Consider the following 21,167-nt stretch of genomic DNA (forward strand, 5'->3'; position numbering starts at 1 on the left):
TTGGATGGCGGGAGGAAACCGGAGCACCCAGAAGAAACCCATTGGGCATGGGAGAACATGCAAACTCCACACACATAGTACCCCAGGTCTGGAATTGATCCCACGGTCCCAGCACAATGGGGCAACAATGCTAATCTCTGCACCACTGTGCCACCTGTTCTGGTGTCTTTTACTTTAAAAAAACTGAAGAATCTCTCTTAGCTCTAGAAGCCAAGGACCTAAAAAGGATCTTGAGATTATCAGAAGTTTTAGACAAGAGCTCAATGTCAAATGAGCAATGGCTGAAAACTTTATTCAGAATGCTGTTTCCAGACCTGCGCGTAATACCGTATTCCTGTTCAGTGATTGTGGGAAGTGTGAAGCCTCCATCCCCCTAACAGCTTTAAAATAACTACATTTTGTTTGCAGGTAATTTAAAATTGGATTTCTTAAGAGAAAATTGTGCCTGGTTATCTCTAAGTGTCCTACTTCAGAATCATCATCCTGCATTGGGGAATGCTGTCAGCAAAGCTGGACAGCAGCATGATTGCTTTGGTCTCCTTTATTATGTAAAAGACAAATTCGTGTTTACGTTTGTTCCCCAAAAGGCTGTTTTGGTGCTGAAATTGATGTAATCTACACAATACAGTAAAATGAAAGAGAGAAAATATTATTTTTATTATATGGGTTATGAAGTGTGGCCTGGGGGTGCAGTAGTTAGCATTGCTGCCTTGCAACACTGGGACTCATATTGTGCAATACGACTTTTTGGTGTACTGTTCTGTTCTGGTTTGTTCTTTGTGTGTTCTGGACTGTGAGTAACTCTTCTTAGTGCACTTCTCACTGTACTGATTGTATTGTATTATTGTATACAATATTATTATTATTGTATCATTCGTTACACTGTGGCTGTGTTGTCTGTGTTAAGCTGCTGTTGCACTGCAATTTCCCTCACGGGATCAATGAAGTATCTATCTATCTCTGGGTTCAATTCTGGACCTGGAATGCTCTCTGCATGTAGTTCATATGTTCTCCCTGTGTTCGCTGGGTTTCCTCCGGGTGCTCTGGTTTCCTAACATACTGGTAGGTTAATTATCTTCTGGGAAAACTGTACCGTGTGTTTGAGTCTGTTTTTGTGTCTGCCCTGTGATGGAAAGGTATCCTGTCCTGCCTTGCAGTCTTTGCTGGACAGGATTGGCTCTGGCTCCTCAGCTGTAGCCTTTGAAAAATGAATTGGAGGAAGGGGATAGAAAATCACTGGATATTTATTGTGCTAGTTTCTGTTTTATAGCTTTGAATCAGAAATGTGTTTATCGTTTCACTCAGAACGCACTTGTTTGTGTGTGAAGGCTCTTCTCAGACAATGTGAAAGTAAAGCCCTGTTCATTAACATCTGCTCACAATTCAGCAGTTATCACCCTTATTAGATTAGAGTATGTTACTTTATCCAAATAAGACATCCCTGATCTGACTGATTTGTAATTTGTAATCAAGAACTAAAATCAACTGTATATTGCTTTTGTGAGCACAACTGCTGTTCAGGCTGTTAAGAAATGTGCTTATGAAAATTTAGGGATTCACTATTATCCTACCTAGGGGAGAAGGCATTTGTTTTATGGTATAGCGTACATACAAGAGCAACCACTCCCAAAACATTTTTAATTTGTATAAAAGTTTATTTACATGGATTTGCAAATATTCATGAAATAAGCAAACATTCTCTTAGGTGTAAGACAAACTAGTTCAATTAGTCTCCGTACTCTTAAACTGTCGAACAAACAAATGTTAGAAATCCCCAAAAAGGATAAAGACAGAGGATGACAAGGATTGAATCAGTTTGTTTTGTGCCTGGTCTGTTTCCTGCATCCAAATAACTGTAAGAGAGAGCAAAGTATATAACGGAAAAGTGTTTTGATAATATGTATTGTAAAGTATTACAATATGTCCACCTGTCCACTCTGAGTTTGCTTCTGAAAAACAAACCAAAATCACTGTCAGGTTTTGGGTTTGTTCTGGGCTGAAAAGGCTAGTCATTTGATCTTGTGTGTGAATGCTCTGTAATCCAAAGGAACTGCAGCAGCACAAAAGAACAAGAAGCCAAAGTGTAGTTCAGAACATTTCAAGACTCAAAGGTAAGACACTTACATACTTTAACACAGGTTCCAGGAGCTGAATCTCTTTAGTTTTGAAAGTACCACTTAAGGATTTGAATAAAGCATGCATCCAAATCTTGAAAGGTACAGCTCAAAGAACTAGTTAAAACTCGACACAATGTAGGACTGAGAACAGAAGACACAATTTTCTCAAAAGATCGTTTGCTAGAAGGAAACTGGGAAAAACAGAGCCCAGTCCTACAAAAAAGGCTGGATACAGTTCCTAATTTGATTACTAGCAAACTGGTGAACATTTGGATTGGAAAGCCTTCTGTCACCGTGAATTTTCATTTCAAAATATTCTTTAAAGAATATTTTGCGACATGGAAAAGGTGACAACTGCTAAACTGCTTTCAGAGGAATGACATATGCTTAGGACAACAGTAAAGATTATGGTAAAATAACCAGATAAGTAAGAAAATTTCTTGTGCGGGAATAATGTTTACTTAATTTAGTTATCAGGTCTGGAAAATTACATCACATGAAACAATAGTTGTAGTTGAGTGCATATTATTGATAACAATATTAATATGAATTAATAAATGTTATGGAAAAAGGTTAGCACACAAAATTGGTAAATCAGGATAACAACAGCTGACATACTGACTGTCTTTTTTTGTGCAAAGGTGTACTGATGTAGCACAGCAATCTCTAATTATAGAAGATGGCGTTTGCAAAACTAATTTACTGTAGATGGCTTCTTGCTAATCTTTATTTTTAACTTGACTCATATAATTTTCCTAAAATAATGACGGATTACACGGTTTACAGTGCTGGCTATCGTCATTTTTAACTTATCGTTATCGTTTTTTTTTTTCATTTTTGACGTTTAGCCAGAAATACAGTGACGAAATACTTTAATGTGCATTTTGTTGTAAAGTTTGTTGAGGGTATAAATACGATATTTGAAACTATTTGATAAACAAATCTATTGAACTCCATCCATTTCATGTGATTTATCCAGTTCATTTTTAGAATAGTTTCATTGTTCAAAATGCTGAATTATTATTTATGGGGGGAAGCAATTGGGAGGAAAAAAAAGACAGACTGAACTGAGAAAATTCCACAGCATCTATATTTCTTTTAAAAAGTATACAATTAATTTCAGGGCTTTAATGCACTGCAAATCAAACTGCGTTCATTTTTTTCTAACAAAGACGCAGGGCGATCGGACAATATGTAGAATGGATAGGTACAAAAACAAAGCTTAGCTGAATGATCCTTAGTAGTATCTGGATTTTCTTCTATTGAAAGGGTTACACTGTTAATAACTTTAAGACTTTAAGGTTAAAAAAAAAACTTGATGGGCGCACTCTTGCTTTCTCACTTTGCACTGTTGCACTGAAACGATTTCCTAGAAAGTACGCTCCTTGCTGCGCTTACAAAAAATTAAAACCCCTTTTTAAAGAGCTTCACGAAGACCGGCCTACTTATCATATCCCCGCCCCTACAGTTGTTCTTTTCCCCCTTGAGAGAACCTCCTCAAATTGTCCTAAAGTCCCCCTGCCCGGGCTTTCTATTTCGCTTGGAGAACACTGCGCGCTATTTTTAGCACGTATTGGACCGTTTCCAGGACCTGCAACATTTTTTTTAAAAAATTGGTAATTTATCCCCCCACCACCACCTCTCTCTCTCTTTTACTTCCTCTGTCTCACTTCTTAAAAAAAAACTGAGGTTTTTAAAGGGCTGGGTTAGTATGCTTATTTCCTTAGCGTTATATCTACTGTAGCTGCTGGGAGCTTTAAACCGGTCAGGCAAGCGAGCAAGCAAGCCAGACTAGCAGGGAGCTTTTGTTTTAATTTAATCAGAGGACATCACTGTGGGGGGGTGGGGGGAAAGGACAAGCACCGAAGCAGGGAATTCAGCACGGCTGTTTGTGAGCTCTAAAACCGGCCTTGCTTGTAATGTAAGTGAACGGCCACCTTTTTTTCGTAATTTATGTCCAAGTATGTGTTGTTATTTGGATTTTTACGATTGCAGTTAAAATGTAGCTCAAGTGTTGGATTTCTGACTGTGAATACGCACGTTTCATTGTTATTTTTCTGCAATGTATATATGTATGTTTTGCACATGCTTGTCTGCTGATCGTCCTCTTGGTAGCTACCACAGCAAAAGGGGAAAAGATTTATTTTCATTGCGTTTGTATTGACCTTGCAGCCGCCTGTTCCCCTCTGTATAAAAACGAGAACGGTGCTTCTTCACGGTCGGTGTCGGGCTGATATTGTATTTGTGCTTGCTTTGCATATTCCTGTTCGTGCTGGAACTGCGGGGCATCCGTAGCGACCCTGCTTTCAGAAATATTATACACGTTTTTAGGGACGTATTATTTCCATCCTTCAGCTGCAAGTTATGGCGTTCTGAAGCTTTGAATAGCTTTCGTGTATTAAAAAAGCATTGGAAACGTTTCGTGTGCTTGCACGTAAAACAGTGCGGTTTTTCGTCTGTTTATAAATGAATTAAATGGTGGTCTTGGGATTTTGGCCTTTTAACTACTGTTTTGTTTTTAAGAATTGCGCTTTTCAGTTTGTCAGTGTATTGATTTTTTTATTAATCCCCCTCTCACGTCAGTTTTTTAACTTTAGAAATGACTTACGAATCTGTTGATCCAATTAAAACCTGCTTCCATGCAAGTCTATACTAGATGGATTATTGCGTTCACAGATCTGCTGTGTCCTCTGTGTGTGGCGATTCCTATTCTCTTAGAAACCTGTCAATGGGTTTGTCTTCTAATTTTGAACAGAAAAAATTATCAAGTAAAAGTTTTGCAATAAGTGCGAAGTTGATTTTTGGCATGGAAATAGTACCTTTAAATCGTATTTGAATGTTTCATGATTAATCTGGCGCATTTCTATCGAGTTTGAGTGTTTTTTGGCGTGTTATTGTTTTTAGTGTTTATTGCAATCTCCCCTGACATTAATCCCACAGCAGAGAATGTTTGTATAAATAATGTATTTCACATCACACGGTAGGTTATGAACGTCTTGGAGAGCGTGTGTGGTTTGTGGTCTCTGGCGCCTTTTCCTTTCAACAAAGGCGTCAAATTGGATTAAAGTGGTGGAACTCGTGTACATTGAAGAGTTTAATAATCTCGTAGCCGCACCGTGAGGATTTTAACTGTTATGTAATTATAAAAGTCTCTTTGTACTAGGTAAAACAAATACTTGCATTTTATGTAGAAAACACCAACGCCTCTTGTGGAAGTGAAATTACAAAATGCGAATATGTTTGAAAGCAGAAAGCTGCACAGCTGTTCATGAAAGATTTCTAGTTTAATGTTGCTTCGATAAAATACTTTTTCTTGAGAACTTGGCTAGGTGGTGGCGCTTATGAGTACTTTTTATCTCGTTCTTTCCAAAACGGTGAAAAAATCCCCTTATCCCTTACAAGAGGCCAACAGGTGTCTGCGCTGTACAGAGTTCTATTACACAGGCCAATCTGCTCAGGGTATGCTAGGATGTTGCACTCCCGTCTCTTAACGATTCTAGGAGTGAAGGTATCCAAATGTTTGCTTTGAATTGCGAATCTTCAGAGCCTCTGTTCAAGCTGCGTGATCTATAACTTTAAATTTAGATGACAATTTAATACTTTGTAAATTGTCAGTGGGTGCATAGTGCTGAAGTTTAATTCTTCAGTGACTTTGAAATACTGATTTTCAAAATCTCCCTCCCTTCTTTTGAACAAATCCTCTTTGTCTTTAACCTTGCACGCTTTGGAGTCTGTGGTTGCTGGAAGTTGCTCTTGGGAAGGGAGCCCTTGCGTTCAAAGGTGCCCATCGCTAACCCGTCTTCTGTGATTCTTCCCTAGAATAAAGGAACGGGCAGAATATGAGCGATTCGGGTGCAAAAGGCAACCAGTCTCTGTCGCAGAAAGACAAGGATGGAACAGAGAAGAGAGGGAGAGGAAGACCTAGAAAGCAGCCACAGCTAAAGAGCCTTGAAGTAAGTATGAGTTTGGAACCACACTTTGAGCTCTGACCATGTGCTGATCATGCTAGTGTTGAGGCTAAGTTACCAATTGCTTACTTACTAATTTATTTGGCTGACTCACATCTGCACCCATTAATACAGCTGGGTGTTCTGCTGCGTCACGTCTGGTGAGGTACCATCCTCACGGGTGCAAAGCAGTGTCTCATCTGGGATTTGAGCCCGCAGCCCCCCAGTTGAGGTGATCTCTGTTCATTGTAGTCAAAGAACCTAATCTGACCCTCTGAGATCATTTGGGTCCACTCACACTAGGGAAAGCAACATGTGGATGTAACCATGGAAATGAGACCTGTTAAATTTAGCCCTTCCCCTCTGGAGATTTGTGAAATATCTTAACAGTGCTCCTGCCCCCCCAGACATATTTTTCACGGTAAGCCTGTGCTCTTGGTATTTTGATCGTTGGCCTGGAAAGAATTCAGAAATCTCGTTTGAAATTAAACCAAAGGTGCAGACTGTAAACACATGGAACGGACCTTAAGCGATGATAAATCAGTGTAACCTGCGGTAAGGAGGCTGTTGTCCAGGTCTGGCATGTTTCAGTGTTCAGCTGCCATCATTTTTGGGGTTTGTCATTTGTCCTCTCGGACTGGCCAAGACTGCGACACTGCCACTCATGTTAAACTGGTATCACTGTTTGTGAATGTACACCGTAAACGCTCATATAACCTCTGAAATGCACATCTGAAGCGTTTTTGTAAAAGCCTTTTAGACATTGACTAGGTCAGTGTGTATTGTGTTCTGCCTTTCTGAATCATTTGGAAGGTATGGATTTGCTATCTACTATGTTTATACATATAATGGCTGCATGCTTGCTTTTCCGTAGTTGTGCTTCAGATCTCGGATGTGTATATGCTTGGTGCGCAGAACATTTGGAGGTAATAAGAATTTTTCCTATAGTTTTATTTAAAGAAAAAAAAACTTGAAATTAAATGTTATCCAAAAGGTAATGGAGAGTGAATTATTTCAGTTGCATTCTTCAAGGTCAGTGAGGGTCTAACTCAGGCACAGTGTAATTCCTGTTCTGCATGGTAGATGTTCCTGCCAGTGTATGGCTCTATCAGTTGAACTCTGAGAGGCGACTCTCAGCCTGTCTCCTAACTTCCTGCTTGTAACTCTTGTTACTGGCCTTTAACCTGAAAGGGCTGTTTTTTTCCCTTTTCTTCAAATTTTTGTAGGTCAAGGTATTCTCTCAGAAGAGTCCTTTTCTTACAGTGAATGTACTGATATCTTTAATGGTTGTTGTTGGAAATCATCCAATAATAGCAAGTCTAGTTTGTGTATTATAAGGCAATTCGTGTACATTTTTGTTTGAGAATTTGAAAAAAATATATATTTAAATGGTAAGGGCTAAATGGTTAGCATCTCTGTCTTGCAGCACTTGGGCTCTGGGTTCAGTTCCTGGGCTGTTATGTGCCTGAACCTTGTACAGTATGTTCTCCCATGTTCATGTGGGTTTCCTCCGGGTGCTCCATTTCACTCCCTGTGTGTGCTCTGGCATCCTATCAAGGGTGTATCTTGCCTTGCGCCCATTACTTGCCAGAACCTGTGACCCTGTGACCCTGTATTGGATAAGGTGGTCAGAAAGTAGATGGATGGATTTAAAAGTTTTAATGGGCTGATCTGAGTATTCTTATTTGCAGGATCGTTTGTGTAGATTTAAGGCTCCTTTTGTACGAGAGTACATCTTAAAATCTTAAAAAGTGTCTCGTTTAAATTAGACCGCCATTGGCTTGAAACTTCTGTCTAGCTTTGTGGGGAGGGGGCATTCCTTCCCTCCTTCCTTTGTACATTTGTAATGATCTTCATTTGGCCTGGCGGGTTGTCAAAGCTGTGTGAACGGAGCCCCTAAACCACTGCTAACTGGTGGGTTCCTCCTCTCCTCCCCTGATTGGCAAGCGATAAGCGGAGCCAGGCATGTCATTGGCTGGGAGGGCTGTCGTTTGCAGAAGCTGCTGTGGGTGTTAGATTACAGGGTTGCTAATGGCTGCAGCTGTAAACAGACCAGGAAGGTAATAAAAAACCTGCACCACTATAATATACAGCCGGATGTATTATTCATGTCTATTACAGCTCCCGGGCCAGGCAGAAATCCCCTCCCCATTTTCTTCCTCTTTCTTTATTAAAGCTCAGATAGCTGTAGCTGAGGCAGGACAGCTTGCTGTGCAGAACAATTCAGCCTGCCCACCCCTCACCCCTTATTTTACCTCAATTAGGATTATTTCTCTTTTGGAAACTGAGTGTCTGAGGGATTGTGTCAATATTTTGTGTACTGTTTTGCCCTGTGGCATACGTGATGTTCTCCTTAGGTGTTTATACGGTGCTACTGTCCTCATTATATGAAAGCATCTTGCCTGCATTTATTCCTTTACTTTATCCAGCTGTTTTGTTTTTTTCTTGCACTGGGATGTGCTCACTGTTTTTAGGAGGACCACACTCCTTCCTTGAGACAGGGTAGGTGCACAGGCACCTACTGGACGCACGAAGGAGCAAGAACCCCATCAGCTGCCTGGGTGGCGCTGGCATCCACAGCTCTCACTCCGGGCCATGGTTTTGATTGAAAGGCAGCCCTCTACATGGCCGCACAGGGGAGGGTCTCCCTGCACATGTTTTAAATACTGTGGAGGGAACCAGGGGCTGCCAGAGGTTGACCTTATCCTTCCCCCTTCTGTTTTTCCTTTCCCCTCCAATGGCATAACAAAGCAGCAGTCCCTTCTAATCTGCTGAACAATAAAGACCCACACAGCTTTTGTTGGCAAGTGGGAATATCCGACCACAGGGAGTCCAGACCGGACCACCCCTCCTCCATTCTGTGAGACATTCTTTCCCAGCATGCACCTTGAGCAGAGCCACTCGGAGAAAACAATGGGCTTAGATGTATGATAGCTATCAAGAGCTTGTCTGTAAAGGTCCGTTATATCTTCCATTTGTTGTAGTTTTTAAACATTCAACCTTCACGCAGTGTATGAATAATGGAGGGATTTGTATATTATTTTAATCTATAATTCTAGGTTTCTGTTGTCATGCTGGCTTCTCTTGAGATTGCTGGAGCTGTTTAAACCCCCATTCATATCACCCAGTTAACAAGCTGTTGCATGTTTTGAGTGGAGTTGGGATTAAACTGAATCTTGTGACTTCAGAGCACATGGATTTGGTTACATGGGTTGTATCAATATCACACAGTTCTACAAATTGCCCATTAGTGCTCTCCTTCGCCTGTAGTGTTTGAAAACACCCGTATGGACTGGCTGGAGTCTCTGTGAGTTTCTTCACAAGTGTCTTTAAAAATGAATGACCTTGGCATAGTAGTAAGGGAACTTTTCAAAATATGAGGGGGGTTGAAACTTCATCCTGATCTGGCCATGTGTCTGGACTGAAACAAGTCCTTTGAAGTATTCAGCTACCTCGAGCTAGTTGTAATTCTAAGTTTTTTCTAACATTTTTCCTAAAGTACCATATTCTTTATGTGGGGCAGGTAAAATGACAGGACAGCAAATGGGTGGTATTGACCAGTGACTATTTCATAGAGCAGGATTTTTTTAAATGTAGCATCAAGGGCCTGAACTCCTTTTGTACAGCAGCATGGCACTCACTTGCCTGTTTCATTCCTTCTGACAGCCCTACGGCACCAGCAGGCCAGCTGCCTTAACCTTTGAGCTGGGAGAGTGAGATCTTGTGCTTAATTGCACAGTGATGTTTAGTTTGCACAGACTGATTATAAAAACCTACAGTTGCTCTATGTACACAGCAATAAACTGCCTTTAGCCTGAGGGGAGCTGTGTGGTGATATTGACAGATCTAGACTCTGATAGAAAACACTGCATTTTTGTTAGAAAAATAAACGTTATTTTATAAGCCACCATTCATAAAAATGCCTAAATGTGCAGTAAAATTAAAAACATGAAAAACGTCGACATGTAGAATACAAAATTATATAGTAAAAAATCTTTAAGTATGCTAGTATGAATGAGCAAGTTTTTAAAACGGATGCCGCACTTACTGATAGGAATTCCTATCCCGGCCTCCCGGCCAAATTTCCCATTGGCCTTTACCAAACATGGCCTCCTAATAATCCCCATCTATCAGTTGGCTTCTTTACTCTGTTCTCCTCCCCACTGATAGCTGGTGTGTGCTCAGTGTACTGGTCACTATGGCTGCCCGTCACATCATCTGGGTGGGGCTGCACACTGGTGGTGGTGGAGGGGAGTCCCCATTACCTGTAAAGTACTTTAAGTGGAGTGTCCAGAAAAGTGCTATGTGAGTGTAAGCAATTATTATTTTATTAAAGTAAGGGCAAAATACTCATTACCCATTTTTTTATTTCATTTGCTCAGCTTCACATTGTCCAACACTCATCGCATTTTGACATTATGGTACTCTTCCCCCCCAAAATACAAACCTCTCTTCACACCTGCAGTGTTCCCCTCTTTAATAATTTGGAGCATTTTCCGTAAAGGATTCTCTTCTTTTGAGGTTTAGTCCATTGAAATTCACAGTTTTTTGTTTATCTGGTGCTCCACTTAAATGGCAATAAGCTCTGGTGTTCATATTATTAGAAGATTTAGTACTTTTATCCCTGACCAGTTTTTATTCTTGTAAATGTGCACTGTTCTAGAGAACGTTGCCTTTGCCACCAATAAGGCGCATACATTCCTTAAAACTGAAGGACTTGGCAACATGTGGCAGACAGCCACCTGTTGGTCTTAAAGTAGCAGTGGGTGTCAGCTGCACTGACCTCGAACAGTGCTTTCTCTGTGTGCTGCGGGGAGTCTTATTCTCTGAAGAAACTGAACACTATTGGAGCCTAAACTAAACAGTGGTCTTCTCAGGACTTCCTGGAAGCAGAGACCAATTCTGCTTTCTCGCCTATTGCATTGTGGTTTGTTCTTGCCTTCAGGTATTCTAACCTATGGATCAGGTCATGTGGTAGAGGGCATCCCTTCAGCTGGAAAAAGGTCATAGTTGAAACTGGAGAATGCACTTCCTGTGTGTACTGAAAATAACGTGCAGAAACACTCGTTCGACCAAGCTATGCGGATACTTTTGCCCATGTGCCGGTGTAAAATGCTGAGGGCTACAGAAAAAGTCATTCCTTTCGCTTGCTAAGAAACTTAAGAACTACAGAGGAGTGCTGTGTGCCAGTTGTCCCAGGCCACAGAATTCTGTGACCTGTTTCCTCTTGGTCATTAAGCATTTGTTACTTATTGCTTATAGCCAAGGTCTGTACCTTCAAAAGTCCAACATAGCCCTCTGGTTTCATTCATTTTGAATGAAAACCCTACCAAACCTGATCCCCCTGATCAGTGGCAATTGAGTCATTAAATGTGGACTACCTGCAGGTTTTTCTCTAGACAGGTACTGTGAGTCAACCAGTCTGTGAATAGGTAGCCATGGAGAAGGGAAGACAACAGCGTTAACCTTGCTGAAATATTTAAACAGTAATAAAACCTTGCAATGCAATACACTTTGCTGTTTTCTGAGATGCCCTGGTAAATACCACAGAAGTCATTATATTGCAGCCGTGACTGCAAGGCTTGGTTTTTGAACGTCCTGTCGAAAGCTCCCAGTTTCCGAATTGTCACTATAACAAAGCATGTTGTTGTACCCGTTTTTCACAGTTGCAGAGAGTTATGAAGAGAGTCATCAGGATTTGCATTTATAGAATATTTGTCCAGTTTATCTTAATTATATTTGTCCAGTTCTTAACTGTTGTACTGAGGTGAAAACTGAAATTACCTTAAGAAATTGTGTTCTTTGATAATTCAGTGCTAGTATTAGAGTAAATATCAATTTTATACAATGACTGTCAGGCTATACAGAATATACAATAAAACCTGCTATAACTGCAAAAATAAAAATTAAAGCCTATCGAAAACATGTAAGTTTTGAGGCACGGTTTAACAACAGAGGGTTTGTTTTTAATATGGTTTGGGAAAGTATTCCAGTGACAAGGGACTCCTACTACTGAAAAGGCTCAGTCCCCTAATGTACAATGTGAAGTCCTTGGGAACGTTGATGAGCCAAGAACCAGTGGAACAAAGTGAGCTAACAGCGACGTGTGAGGTATGAGCTCATGAGCCAGGCCATGCCACACCTGACAGGTCAACAGGAAAACTTTCAAGTCAGTCTTGTCTGTCTATTTGGAATTTTTTCAGTCCAGAGTGAAAACGTTCTTATGTTGTTGTTTTTTTGTCTTGGTCGGCAATTAAGCAGCACAGTTCTGGACATAATGTGTATTTCATAATAAAAATAATTAATATACCCATTCCTCGATTTAAAAAAAAACACATTTTTGCTGTAACATAGCACATTTTCATACCTGCATTTCATTGTCACTACAACAGAGGTGCATCTCTACTTGTCGACCAAAAGATATCATTCTCACAGTGTGACTTCCTACAGCACTTCCTCGGTGCGCCTGTGTTTTGAGGTGTTTATACATATTAAGTACTTTACTAGGATGATGAAGGTAATTATCATAAACAGGCAACAGCATTCTTACTTTAATGATTCAGGGCTCTGTCTGGGTAAAAAACAAGTAATGCTGACTGATGTTTTAAAACTTGGGAATGCATCAGAAGGTTTAACTTGTAAAATTAATGGAAATTTCACTTGAGGTTTTCACCTTATGAACAGTAGAAGATGACAGTTGCTGTGATTTGCAGCTTTCTTTATTCCTCCTAACGCAAAGCATATCTTAGGTCTTTGTGAGCATTTATTTCTACTGCCCCCTCTCTCTGCAGGAGCCCAGTGGATCCCCATCTCCAAAGCGACCCCGGGGAAGACCAAAGGGCAGCAAAAACAAGACCACGGGCAAGAGCAAAGTGAGTGTCGCCCCCTGCAGGTACCTGCGTGGTCCATCACAAGAACATCACGCACCTGCACTGCCTTTGTGCGTGTCGGTAAAAAGCCCCATCAGAAACCTGCAGTTCATCAGTTGGATCCTGCGGCTCACAACGGCTCTGAAATGAATGGTTCGCAGTTTTGATTAAAAAATGTTGCTGTGCCAGTGTTTGGGGTGGAGCTTATGAGGCATGTGATAACTTAAGGCCCAGACGTCTCCTGAGCTTACAGGGATTTAATGGGTTACTTGTGGTCTTAGGTCCTAATCTCACCAGAAACGCACAAAGTGCTGCTCTACTTTGTACGTCTGTCACCGATGTGTCACACAGTGGTCTTCACATGTCTGGTTGTTCCTTTCCATCCATTTTCTAACTGTTTTTTCCAGTACATAAAATCCAGGGTCTATCCAAACAAGCAATGGGCACAAGGTAGGATACACCCTGGATGAGATGCCAGCCCGTCGCAGGGCACACACAGACACAAACCACACACTCACACAAGGGCCTGTTTTCCAATTGGGAATGAGGAGAAGATACAAACTCCACCCTGATAGTACCCCAGGTCCAGAACGCTATCTACCGTGCCACCATGCCACCCTCTTGTGAGGACGTCTCAGACAATACAGTCCGTAACGGGCATTGTTTCTAATGGCCTAGACTGGTTTTAAATGCTTACCAAATTGCCAGTAGATTTGAAACTGTTTCAGTGCTACTGTAACCAACCAGTCTCTGGCTTTTTAACATTCGGTTTGGAATGTGCCATCACATTCTGAAGGTAGGGTTTTTTAATGTAGTATTGCTGTACATAACCAGGCCACCAGAAAGTAATCTTGGGAGTGCACGTTTCCACATCCATATGAAAATAACCACAAATCATTATTTTTGGAAACGCACAGTATTTCCCTTTCTTTCTGCGCCCAGCTGTCTCTCCCCCAGGGTCCCCACCCCAGTGCGTTGTGAGTCTTGGTTACCCGATATGACAAGGAAGTGATCAGAGTGCAGGCATTTAGCGCACATGTATTAATAATCCCCTCCAGGAGCCCAGCCAGAAAGCACAGCTCCCTCTCAATTGTGTGCTTCCCCAAGCCACTTCAGGACTGACCTTTTGAGATAACTGCTAAACCGTCCAGTGGCTTTGATCTGCTCGTAGTCAAGCATGAACTGACCTGTAGCGCTGTGCCTTCTGGGGTGAATAACAATCTGTTTATGTGCTGTGTTTTTACACTTCAACCCCTGCCAGCTCCCCTTTCATCTCCCTTTTCTCCTTTGTGATTTCCAAAATGTCCTCCGGACGAACTTGCCAGTGTGTAAGTTAACTGGCTATTGGAAATGCCTGGTTGCTGAAGGGAACACCTCAGACAGCAGTGTTTTAAACTTCCTTAGAGTCTGCAGCGCTCAACACATTTAGGCCTTTTCATTCTCGGTTTAATACCTTGTTTGCCTGTGGGCCTGTCATTTTGTGCACGCTGCTCATTACAGGTGCGCAACTCGTGTGCTCGGTTCTGAGCCAGCGCAGTGCTCCTGTTTTAGGCTGGTGGTTGCCATGGCAACGCAGGATTTCTCCATTAGCACCTGCACTGGACAGGATGAAGTGCCGCAGCACAGGCGCAGCCCTGGTCTGCCTTCCCTCTGACACATCAGCTGTACTGGGCCGAAACCTGCTGACAGACGCAGCTCCACACACAACTGCTGTCAGTGCTGTGTAGATAATAGCCTCTTAACCTGGAGCCCTCTGGCTAGGTATCCCTGTTTTTATAGACTCACGCTTGGCTCCCTCTACTGGTGACACTTCTCCCTGGCACTAGACTGGATATGTGCATAATTCTGTAGACTGGATATGTACATAATTCTGCACAGCCTTGACATGGTGATGTGTATACAAGCTGGTACGAAGCACAAAACACAGCTGATACAAACACAGCATTTGGTAGCTTGGCCTTGCACAACATCCAGGTGCTCTTGCCGAAGGCTGGGGCTTCGGTCACAGAGATTGAAGTGTTGAAAATTAGAAGCATTTTATTTGGGAGTGCTCATTTTAATGAGGCACACATCTCTAAAAAGTTCTTTCATGTTTTTTTTCCCCTAGTAAATCAGTTTTCTAACAAACAAAAATGAGAATACAAGTATTTTCTTGGAATTAGGTATCCTTATTGCAGTGGAGGCAGTTTTAATGCTTTTATTTTTTCTGCTTTAGAAATCAACAGCCTCTGCTGGAGGGAAACGCAGAGGAAGACCCAAGAAAGCGGTAAGAGTCCATTTAAATTTCTCAAGATAAAAGCCACATGAAGTCAAGGCCTGAACAGGTGTTATCCACTGTTCGTATTACCTGTTTAAAACCTTTAGTGGTGTTAAGCTTCCCATTTTAGTGGTTTTTTTTCAGGCAGTCTATAAAGACACCTAAGCTCCGGCTTTCAGGACCTCCAGTTGAGGCCCTGTAAAGCTGAAGGTGCGTGTATGCAGAAGGCTGTTGCCAATAGCAACCTTCTCAAAACATTTGCATTTGGCTGCTTATCGGAAAGGGGATTTCACCAAGCCTTCTCGTTTTCTCTACATGAAGAGAACAAAAAAAACAAACAAACAATTTTTCTGTGGCAACACTAAAGCCAGACTTATAGAAGCAGACATAATTTGGTCTGCTTTGGAGTTTTGTGTTTAAGAGGATACAGAAGAGGACTGGGACTCATGAGAAAAAATACTTTCACATTTTACAAATCACTTTCATTATTTAAGTTTTCAATAAAACATGCTGGAAACGGTTTTGTGGTGTTCTTGAGCGTGTGTCAGTGTTTTCAATTTGACCATTTCTTCACAGGCCACTGTTGAAGTCCCGTTTGATGCTAATCTATCTTTTCAGACCATCAGGGTGCAGAATGTTTGTACTGCCTTGACATAACTATTTCTGGCCAGAAAGGGGATTAGCACAATCACAGCAGTTCTAAACAAGCACATTTCTGACTCACCTGATTTTTTCCTCCAGGATAATTTGCATTTGATTCCTTTTTTTACTTTAAGCTCCTGTTCTTATTTTGTTTTGCTCACATTTACCCTCAGGCTTTGAATTTCATTCCTTCCAGTATGTCTTTATAGAAACTCACTTTCCGTTGTGTAAGTGTTGTGTTCACATTTACTTGTATATAAATACGTTAACTCATTTTTGATGAATGTTTGGTCATATCTTGACAATTATGGAATTTTATTTCTGCATGTGTGTGAGGATCTTGTTTGGAAGAAGACCACAGTCTGACTTTAATTAGTGCCCCCTCCCTCATCTACCCCTCCTTTTCCTGGCCAACTCACACTTTACTCATCACTTAGGTTGTTTTGCCTTCAAATTCCTTTTCAATGAAACAGAGCGAGCTGGTGCCCGTCTGCTGTCCCATTCTGTCGTTCTCACCCAACCCTGGTCGATTCACCATCATCGTCCTTTTCTTTTAAAGAAGTGTCTATCCTGAGAAGTCATCCCACTTTGAGATTTTCCTAAGGAAGCAGATGTCTTACATTTGCACCTGAAAACGTGAAAGACTACCACAATTACCCCTAAGAACACTTGAGTGTTTTGCACAATTTTTCAGATTTGCTTTTGTGTTTTGGGGTAAAGTGAAATTGCTATTTAAAAGTCCTACAGGTTAAGAAAATGTCATTAGCAAGCACCCAGGGAGATAAGTAGGCACAAGATTATTCCCTGTGTATTACCTTTTAACATTTAGGTTGTTGCTTTCCGATGTGCTACACATTTGAAAATCTTTCTCATCTCTACTGAAACCTCTGTTGGACAGATTTGCATCACAAACTAAATTTCACCATTACAAGTCCTAAAGTCCACAAGGAATGTGACCTTAAAGCCTCTGAATTATGTCGCTGATAAGTTAGAATAGCAATGATATTTAGGTTTCTTGGGAAAAGACCCTGTAGGTCTGTAGGAGTGCTGAAGGTAGTGAGATGACCACAGCTGCCTTTTCAACTGAGGATTGGGTATGCAGGCTGGTCCTGGAGTCACCTCCTAAAGAATGATACCAGCTCGTTACTGGCTTAATATGACCAATTAAACAGCTTGCCCAAGCTCCTCTGGTTGACGGGTGCAATGATGGGATCGGAGAGCCTGCAGACACAGTGACCCTCCAGTGATTGCCCATTAACTCGGGGACGGTGGCGTTGCAGATAATGTGGCCCATGATGGTAGCGTTCTGCATTGTTGGAAACCATTTTTAATTCCATTGTTCTGAGCCCTGATTTGTTTGTTGCAAGGATCTTTACTGTCATACAGCATATTAAAACCCCATGCTGCTGGAGTGATGGATAGGCGGTCTTTGAACCTCGCTATCCAGATGTTGTGCTCAAATATTGTGTACTCAGTGTATCTCTATTCATCTCCGAGCTGTGAACTTGTAAGGAAAGCTAGACCTTCATTGACCTACAGCTAATGAATAAAGGAGTTTTTGATTCTGCTTAAAAACTCCCTAATGTGCTGGAACTAAGAGGTCTTTCAGGTCTGTATATTATTACAGGGCTGTAATAATGCATCTCATCTGCTTTCTTATTTGTTTTTTGTTTTTAGCTTCTGCTGAGGAGCTCTAGTGGAGTGACCCAGAGTTACCTCAGCAGCTTATTATTTTTATGAATGAAAATCCAGAGACAAGGGTGGGAGGGAGGAGGGTGTTGGAGAGAGAGAGAGAGGCGGGGTGGCGGTGGGGGGGGGTTGCTGAGTCATCGGCATCCTGCTCCCGGCTGAGTCACTAAGCTGAGTACCAGGCCCCGGAGCTGCAGAGTAACCACAGCACTACACAGGACACGCTTCCTCTCACGGCCCCTTTCAAATTCGGCCCTTGGGAAAAACTTGGAGAGCCGCAGCTGATGCATAATGCTGGAATGGTATGCTGTCCATGGGTTCCTGTTGAAGCGTAGTGCCCAAAGTAGTAAACAAATCTGCAGCATGTTTCCAAAACGGTCCTCTTATCAAATGTTCCCTCCCCATCTCCAGGACCTTGCTTTTAATTTGCTGCCATCAGATTGTTTACTACCAGCTCCGGTCATTCCTCAGAGCTGATGAGGCTTCACCAGGAAAAATCCCTTTTAGATGTTGCCAAGGTGGGGGGGACCCCTTTTTACAAATGAGTGAGTCAGCGCAGTTTTGAATCACCTCCAGATTAAAAAAATAAAAAGTTCTTGTGTGGAAAAGCTAAGCGATGCGTCCCTCCCTCACCGCCCTGGGAGGTGAAGGGGAATCTCAGCTGGCTCACGGTCCGGCAGGCCTTAAAGGGCCAGCACAGTATTCAGCCTGTAGTACAGGTGCGTGCAAAACTGGTCCTGGAAGGTTGGTGCGTTTGTGGGTTTTCAGTCCAGCTTGGGTCTTATAAAGCTAAACCAGCTGCTTTCAGGCTTAACAGGACTGGTTTCACAGCTTCTTCCAGCAAGTCAGGTGTTGTTGCTTTAAAGAGACCTGGATAACCTGCAGGTGCACTTCCCCCCACCCCAGACTAAGATTGGACAGCCCTGCCCTAGTGCTTTAGCGTTTTCTCCACTACTCTAGAGTTTGTCAGCGTGTTTTTTTTATTTTTCAACACTAGTTGATCACAATATGCTGACTTACTTTTAAGTATGTCTATGAATTACTTTCAGCCATGTGCACTTGACCCATGTGGAACATTTAGATTCTTTTGCTTTCTAGGGGAAATCTGCTTGTGAATTGCAGTGAATTGTCCCCTGTCTGCTGGATTCCATTCTGTCTGAGCTGTTAATCAGTGGTCCTAATAAATTCTTAATTGATCTACATGCTTATTTAGACTTTTGTTTACCTGTCCCTGTCCTTGTTTTCAGGATTGTTCCGACAACTTCAGCATGTTTATTGAGAGCCTTCTCCCTTATTTCTGTCAATATGGTCACAGAAAAATATTTCTGTCTTTTGTTAAGTCATTTATGGTCCTTCTCTACAGGTTCAGTTGGTTACATTTCAGCAAACATTTGACTGAGGAAAGTTCTAAAAGTCAGAAGTTGGTACGTGTTCTGTACCATGATACCATTTGCAAATCAAATTTCAACTGAAACAATATTTTTAAATGCCTAAAAAAAAACAGAAAATTGAAATCAATTACCCTCAAAGAGCACAGAAGAAAATGGTAACCAGTGGACTGCAGGAATATAGATGAGAGAGGGAAAAATATGCAAGCCCCAGAATGATAGTTTGGTATTCACATGGTGATTTGTTTGCAACATTTATTACTTTTAAGGGAAAAGGCAATGGTTTTGACCCAAAACTACATTGTGCACAGATGAAGCTATGTAGGTGCAGTTAACCTGTTAATTAAATATTTATATCTGAAGTACCCAAAGTGCAGGATTAGTGTGGTGCTAGACTTTAGCTCTGTTCTGTTTTATTGTTGCAGTTGGACAATCCCTCTGGTTAGTTGTGTGATTCAGAAGGGACATTCCTTGCATGTGCATGGCCGTTACACCTTTTTTTGTCCACCTTTCAAGCAAAACTGTATGTAAATGAAAAGCTTGTTTGTCAAAATGTCCTTACAAATTAAGAATCTAATCTGTCTACTAAAGAGGTTGTGATTATAATGTGCAATTTTCTTCAGAATCAGTCAGGCCTCCAGCCTGTTGTCTTCTATGAAAAATTAATCTGGGACTTTGTAATGTTTATGTTTTCCCTGTAAACAGCTCCAGAGTGTCACCTACACCAGTGTTTAATCCTTCACATTGCTGTTTGTACTGCGGTTGCTCACCTTTTAAACTGTATTAATCAAAATAGGTTTGTAAAGAACTCTCAACGATGATTAAATAACACAAATTTGGACAATGCTAATAGGAAATTTCTGTTATTCTTCAAACATGTCTGCAAGTCCATTAGCTTCTTTAAGTTCTCAAGGTCCAAAGCCTTAAGTAAAAAGACTTGAAACCTTGAAACCTTTTCTTCTGAAGTTAGACTGTTAATGGTCTAAAGAAATGCAGGAATCCTATTAGACTGTGGCCCTCAAGAGTGGAGGTGAAGACCTCTGCTACTTTCTGGCTTAATACTGGAGCTTTGATGTACCACCACTTGCTGGAGTGGCAGTTGTGTGACCAGTCTGAGTAGAAGTCCTATTCACACTTTGAGGTTGAGCCCTTTAGTCTAAACACTGGCAGTGCAAAGCAACAGCAATTTGGCTGGGCTGGGCTCATGGTGTGGCCAAGGGCAGGTGTCTCAGTCAGTGAGGGGCCTGGTGGCAATAACTGACGCACCCCCAATCCTAGGTTTGAAAGGAAGGCCTTCAGGTCTGACCTTATCGGATCCTCACTGTCTGTCTGATTGCTTCCAGGAGAAAGAGGAGGAACAGGGTTCCCAGGAGTCTTCTGAAGAGGAAGAGGAGCAGTAAACCGTTGGCAACCCACACTACCTCATAACTCAACTTACTGACTTCCTGTCAACAAGAGCTGGACTGAAACTTCAATACAAACGTCGTCGCTCCCCCCACCTCGCTCACCGCGCCCTTCCCCACCGGCTGCTTGGCTGCTCTCCCCTCTGCAGTCTCCTGTCCGAATGGGAGTCCGACGCATTTCACCCTCGCTCTCCACAACAGCACTGGAAAACAGACATTGTGAGATATATATATATAACAAACTGGCGACTTCCCGTTTAGTTTCATAATGGGTTTTTGGCAATTACAGTGGTCTTTTATACTGGACAAAGGTGAATTTATGTTGCCTACAACTGTTTTTATTGGTTTTTTTTTGTGTGAAGTGGTAATTCACAAGAAAACAATCTGGTCTCCCTCGTACCCATTACAAGGCTTGAGGGTTCGTGGTTTGCAGATAGTTGGACGTATTTTAGTAGATACTTCAGCCATTTTTTACATGGTATAATGCTAAAGGTTTTTGTTTTTTGTTCCTAAACTGATGTCAATTTGTAGAGTTTTTCCATATCATGTCACTTCAGCGATTATCTGCCTCCCCTCCCTCCACTTTTTCAACCCTGTCCTCTGTCAGAAACGTGCCGGAAACGCAAAGCGAGTGTTCTTTGGGGTGTATGAATCGTCAGAAGGTTCCTCCAGGGGGCTGTCGATTAGATTTGGGTGGCCAGGGGAGGTACTGTAGGCTGCATATAGGGAGATGCTGGGCAGTTGGAAAGGGGTTCATGAGGTTTTAGACATGTTGGTTTTTATTTTAATATCAGATAGACTGAATTAAAGAGAATAGATGTGCTGTCTTTGGGAACTGGAGTCTTTCTTGGGATC

At 41.7% G+C, this 21,167-nt stretch overlaps 1 protein-coding gene across 1 annotated transcript; it reads left to right on the forward strand.

The window, feature by feature from the left end:
- The first annotated feature begins 3,945 nt into the window (after positions 1 to 3,945).
- Positions 3,946 to 20,708, forward strand: hmga1b (high mobility group AT-hook 1b). The gene is made up of 5 exons (XM_088922120.1): positions 3,946 to 4,038; positions 5,937 to 6,070; positions 12,856 to 12,936; positions 15,149 to 15,199; positions 20,253 to 20,708. Exons 2-5 carry the CDS (start codon positions 5,957 to 5,959, stop codon positions 20,307 to 20,309), a joined length of 303 nt encoding a protein of 100 aa, XP_088778246.1. The 5' UTR covers positions 3,946 to 4,038; positions 5,937 to 5,956; the 3' UTR covers positions 20,310 to 20,708.
- The last annotated feature ends 459 nt before the right edge of the window (positions 20,709 to 21,167 follow it).

Source organism: Atractosteus spatula, chromosome 7 (assembly GCF_055471065.1).
Source record: "Atractosteus spatula isolate fAtrSpa1 chromosome 7, fAtrSpa1.hap1, whole genome shotgun sequence".
NCBI classification, from domain to species: Eukaryota; Metazoa; Chordata; class Actinopteri; order Semionotiformes; family Lepisosteidae; genus Atractosteus; species Atractosteus spatula.

Coding starts and splice junctions, on each gene's coding strand:
- hmga1b (XM_088922120.1), top strand. CDS start 5,957: ATGAGCGATTCGGGTGCAAAAGGCAACCAGTCTCTGTCGCAGAAAGAC. Junction 6,071..12,855: donor CACAGCTAAAGAGCCTTGAA/GTAAGTATGAGT, acceptor CTCTCTCTGCAG/GAGCCCAGTGGATCCCCATC. Junction 12,937..15,148: donor AGACCACGGGCAAGAGCAAA/GTGAGTGTCGCC, acceptor TTTCTGCTTTAG/AAATCAACAGCCTCTGCTGG.